Source organism: Condylura cristata, unplaced genomic scaffold (assembly GCF_000260355.1).
Source record: "Condylura cristata isolate star-nosed mole 26May11 unplaced genomic scaffold, ConCri1.0 scaffold00004, whole genome shotgun sequence".
Taxonomy (NCBI): domain Eukaryota; kingdom Metazoa; phylum Chordata; class Mammalia; order Eulipotyphla; family Talpidae; genus Condylura; species Condylura cristata.
In genome coordinates this window covers 68,331,380-68,335,480 of record NW_004567105.1, presented here as the reverse complement: position 1 = coordinate 68,335,480, position 4,101 = coordinate 68,331,380, and the positions used below count along the sequence as shown (strand labels likewise).

Genomic DNA, 4,101 nt, shown 5'->3' with positions numbered 1-4,101 from the left:
GAGAGAGAGAGAGAGAGAGAGAGAGAGAGAGAGAGAGAGAGAGAAATGATTGCTATTTTATATAATTTCCTTATCCAGAAATAGAGTTGACTTTCTCAGTTAAGCAATAACCACTGTCTATGGAATTCCCCTCTCTAGAGACAGAAATTAAAGTGGGTTTACATTTGCTTTCCTTTTACTGGATGGGTCAATAATTTTCCCTCTGAGGATGAAGCAGAACCGTTTCCAGAATTAGATGCTTCTCCATTTCTATAATTTTCTCTCTGCTTCCCCCCAATATTGTTCAATTAGTATCTTTTTATTTTCTTCTAAAATCTGTTTATTTTTCAATTGAAGTAACATTGGCTTACATTTATTTTCTTTCTATTTTTATTTTTTCCTGCTAAGAGGTTTTGGGCCAAATTAAATGCTGAAAAAGTGAACAGCAAGAAATTCCTGGCATGGAGGACTTAGACCTTAGACATGAGACCGAGGGTTAGAAACCTGTCCTTGTTTTATCCTGAGACGTGTTCTGACCCACAGCTGTTTTTGTCCCCTCAGATGTGGCTGTTGGTGCACCTAAGGAGGATGACTTCGCAGGGGTGGTCTACATCTACCATGGAGACGCTGGTGGAGTGGTCCCTCAGTACTCAATGGTAATTGGTGTGGGCGTGACATGGTAACTGCTTGCCCAGACATTCACTTCACAGACCTGTAGGGAACATGTGCCAGGTTCTAGGGCACAGAGGAAGCACAACGTTTCCTGTCCTCTAGTAACAGTCACTAACTGTTGATATTGTGTAGTGGACACAAACTCATTTTCACAGACTCCTAAGTTTGCTCACTCTCAGGGATGCCTTCTGCCTGCAACAGATCTGAGCCAAGTTCTTGCCCAGACTCAGAACTTCTTATCTAAGAAGAAACATTTTTGGTTTTGGTTATTCCTGTCCACCATCTGCGCTGTCAAAGGAATAGGTTGCTAAATGTGACTGATAAAGAAAGTGGCCCACAGAGGGGCCGAGAGCACTCCCAGGATTACTGTCGCCATTGGCATCAAAACGAGATGCTGGTCAGACTCTGGCCTGGTGCCCCAGGTTTGGGAACATGGAAGTGGTGACTTCTGTTTTTTGTCACGTCAGCTTGGTGTTCAGTCTTGCTGATGGTGTCAAGCCCAGCCCATGGGAAAAAAGGAAGTCACTCTTGACAGAGCATGGTCAGGATATTTGTGGTGTCTGTATGTGGAGTGGCACAGATCCGTCTTTGCCCCAGTGTGGGTCAGTGACAAGAAGGGGCTGAGCCCAGATTGAGAAATTTCCAGCCAGCAGACATTGATTTTTTGAACCTTTGGTGCTTACCATCTCCTACTCACACTTAAGTTTTTCATTCCTGAGAAGCTTGACTTGTGTCTCAGTTATTGCTAAGGAAATAAACTTTTGACTAGGTTTTGTTCTTAGCTGTAAAATGAAAGCAAAACTTATTCATGTACTGTATTCTCTTGGTAAGAAAGAAAGGCTTTGTGTGCTGATTTTAAGAGACACTGCATGGATATACGTTCAAGCTAACACTTGTAGTTGTTCTTGCAGCAGATAGGTTAGCTAACTCAGGGTTGAGGGTTGGTTTGCTGCCAGTCCAGCGCCAGGTTCAGACATGCTCAGACTCCCTCCAAGACACTGCAACTGATGGGGGCGCTGGTGAGGGGAGGCGCTGCTCCCTGAGTGCCTGTCTCCTGGCTTCTCAGTTCCTCTCCCAGCAGCGGGAGGGTGCCCTTGCCACTCTCCTCTATTTACAAGGTGACTGGACCCCAGGGAGGTTATTTAACTTTATTTCACTTCATTGAAGGTTAATTAACCCCAGGTCAGAAGCTAGTAAGTGGCAGTATGGCCATTGAAGCCTGCCAGTCTGACTCTCAAGCCTTTTATGTAACCACTGTCCTCCACTTTGGAAAAAGGAATGCTCAGGAAAGTTCAGTGGAAGACTTAGGAATATGGAAACTTAATGTGTCCTCAGACATCATACACCAAGGGCATTTATGCACATGGCCACCTTCTTTTCATTTGAAATAGAGACCTGTCTATGGTGATGGCGCATGGGTGATTTGGTCATGGGAAGCTCACGAGGATTACAATTGAGATGGAAAAAGGCACAAAGTGATGTAAAAATAAATGAATATACTATTAAAAAAAAAAAGAGACCTGTGAGGACCATCAACTCTTAGGTGGTTCAGCTGATGTGGAAGGCAGGAGAGAAGGCAGCTGTGGGTACAGGTTGGGGACCATGTCTCTCTCACGAGTGTCCTCTGGTTTGGGTCAAGGATGCTGTTCTCAGTGTGACAAACTGTCACTAGGGAGTCTCGTCCTCAGGCTGCTGTTGGGGTCACCCTCCACACATCCTCCTGGAAGCTTGCTCCCGGACCTGGGAAGCTAATCACATAGAGAGGCCACCTGTAGGAGACCCCCACTTCCCTTCCTCTGGGGGCCTCCAGTGTTTTGTTTTGTTGCTGGGTGGAATCTCCACAAAGAGCTGAAGTCTCAGCCTTGTGGTTAGCATGGAGTTGCTCAGTAGGAAGCGGCAATCGGCAGCTGGACCCATCCTGCCTTTGTCAGCATGAAGGTGGCTCGTTGGCCTTGACAGAGAGAAGCAGTTTGGGGCTCTTTAAAAAAAGGGAGAGAAAAAGAAACAGTGATGACTAACCTCTTGCAAGCTGTTAATGTGAATACGATAAGGTCCGTGATTTAAAAGGAAAAAAATCCTTGAGGAGTGGAACCATGAGGCAGCAGAGCCGGATAGAGTGGGCGCTGTGTGCGTGAGCTAGAAGAAGATGTCTACAATAACTCCAGGCAAGGGGTTTGCTTTCCTTTGGCCCAGTGTGGTGTTATTTCTGCTGGATAGACTATGCAAACAGGCCTACAGTTCTTCCACATTACTCTTTAACTCACTCCTTTTCCTGCTGTGCCATGAACAGTGTTGATTTTTTTTTAAGATTTATTTATTTGTACATACAGAACTGGGGTACAGGCCAGAGGCTTAGGGACGGTGAGAGGCTTCACCAGAGAACAGTGGGGAGCAGAACAGGCAGATCTACAAGTACGCTGCTGAGGGGAGCAGCGGATGGGTCAGGAGAGGTCTGCCACGCCATGTGGTCACCTCTGGGGCAGGCGGGAATCGAACTCATGCAGAAGTGGCTTTAGCTTCTTAGTGCTGTGCTCTAACCCCTTGCACCACCAGGGAGGGCCCTGAACAGTGTTGATTTTAAGGTCCTCTTGTGATGTTCTCAATCCGCATGCCCTCTGGGTGTGTCATGGCGGCCTCTGTGATCTTTGTCCTGCTGTAAGGACACTGCCTGCAAACCTGGTCAAGCAGAGGTCTCCTAAGGCTCCTGGTTTTCATTTAGGGTTATTAGTACTGAGCAGACTTATCTGCCAGCTTTATGGCATAATGGCCTACAGATGTCTGTGGGCTAACTTAAGCCGGCATCACCACCCCCCAGTGGACCACCCCTTCTCTCATTCCCCGTCCCAGCCACAGCATGCCTTGGAAATACAAACCCAGGGCAAGCTGCCCCTTGCTTGTTAGACTTCAGAGCCTAGAAGGGCTGCTTTAAAATGTGGTTTTTAAGAAATAGGCGGGCACACACATATGTTTGTTTAGACAGAGCCCTGTGGGATGTGGGGCTCTGCCCGCTCGCAGGAATCATTGCTTTAGGTTTCCTTCAGCGCTGCGGTATCTGCTGGGACGCCTGCATGCCTCCTGCTGGGCAACCTAGCTGCAGATGGCCAGTGGCCGGCTGTGTGCGGTTATTGGCTGCTGGGGGGTGGGGGTGTTCCTGCTGCCTCCATCTGCAGATCCTGTGGAAAAGCCCTCTCCCTGCACACTCTGGCACTTTTGCTGGAAAAGGATAAGGAAAGAATGTCCATGGTGAGCCTCTAGGTATCTGTAAATTTGGTTCTGAGGAGGGTTTGACCACATGGCATGAGACCAAAGCATAGCTCTTACCAGCACTGTGTGCACTGGGAGGCCAGCCTGCTCAAGGAGGCTGCATAGGTAGAAGGGAGGGGTCAGGTTCCAGAAAATGGGACCTTCCTGGTTCAGTTCAGTAGCACTGTGACGAATGGTGCCACTTGC

General features: G+C 47.8%; 1 protein-coding gene across 1 annotated transcript in view; it reads left to right on the top strand.

The window, feature by feature from the left end:
* The window catches only part of ITGA9 (integrin, alpha 9), a 263,996-nt gene that overhangs the window by 55,081 nt on the left and 204,814 nt on the right, over window positions 1–4,101 (top strand). Inside the window, exon 12 of the mRNA XM_004676316.2 lies at window positions 541–635. Within this exon, the coding sequence (XP_004676373.2) occupies window positions 541–635 (95 nt within the window). The remainder of the gene's footprint in view (window positions 1–540; window positions 636–4,101) is intronic.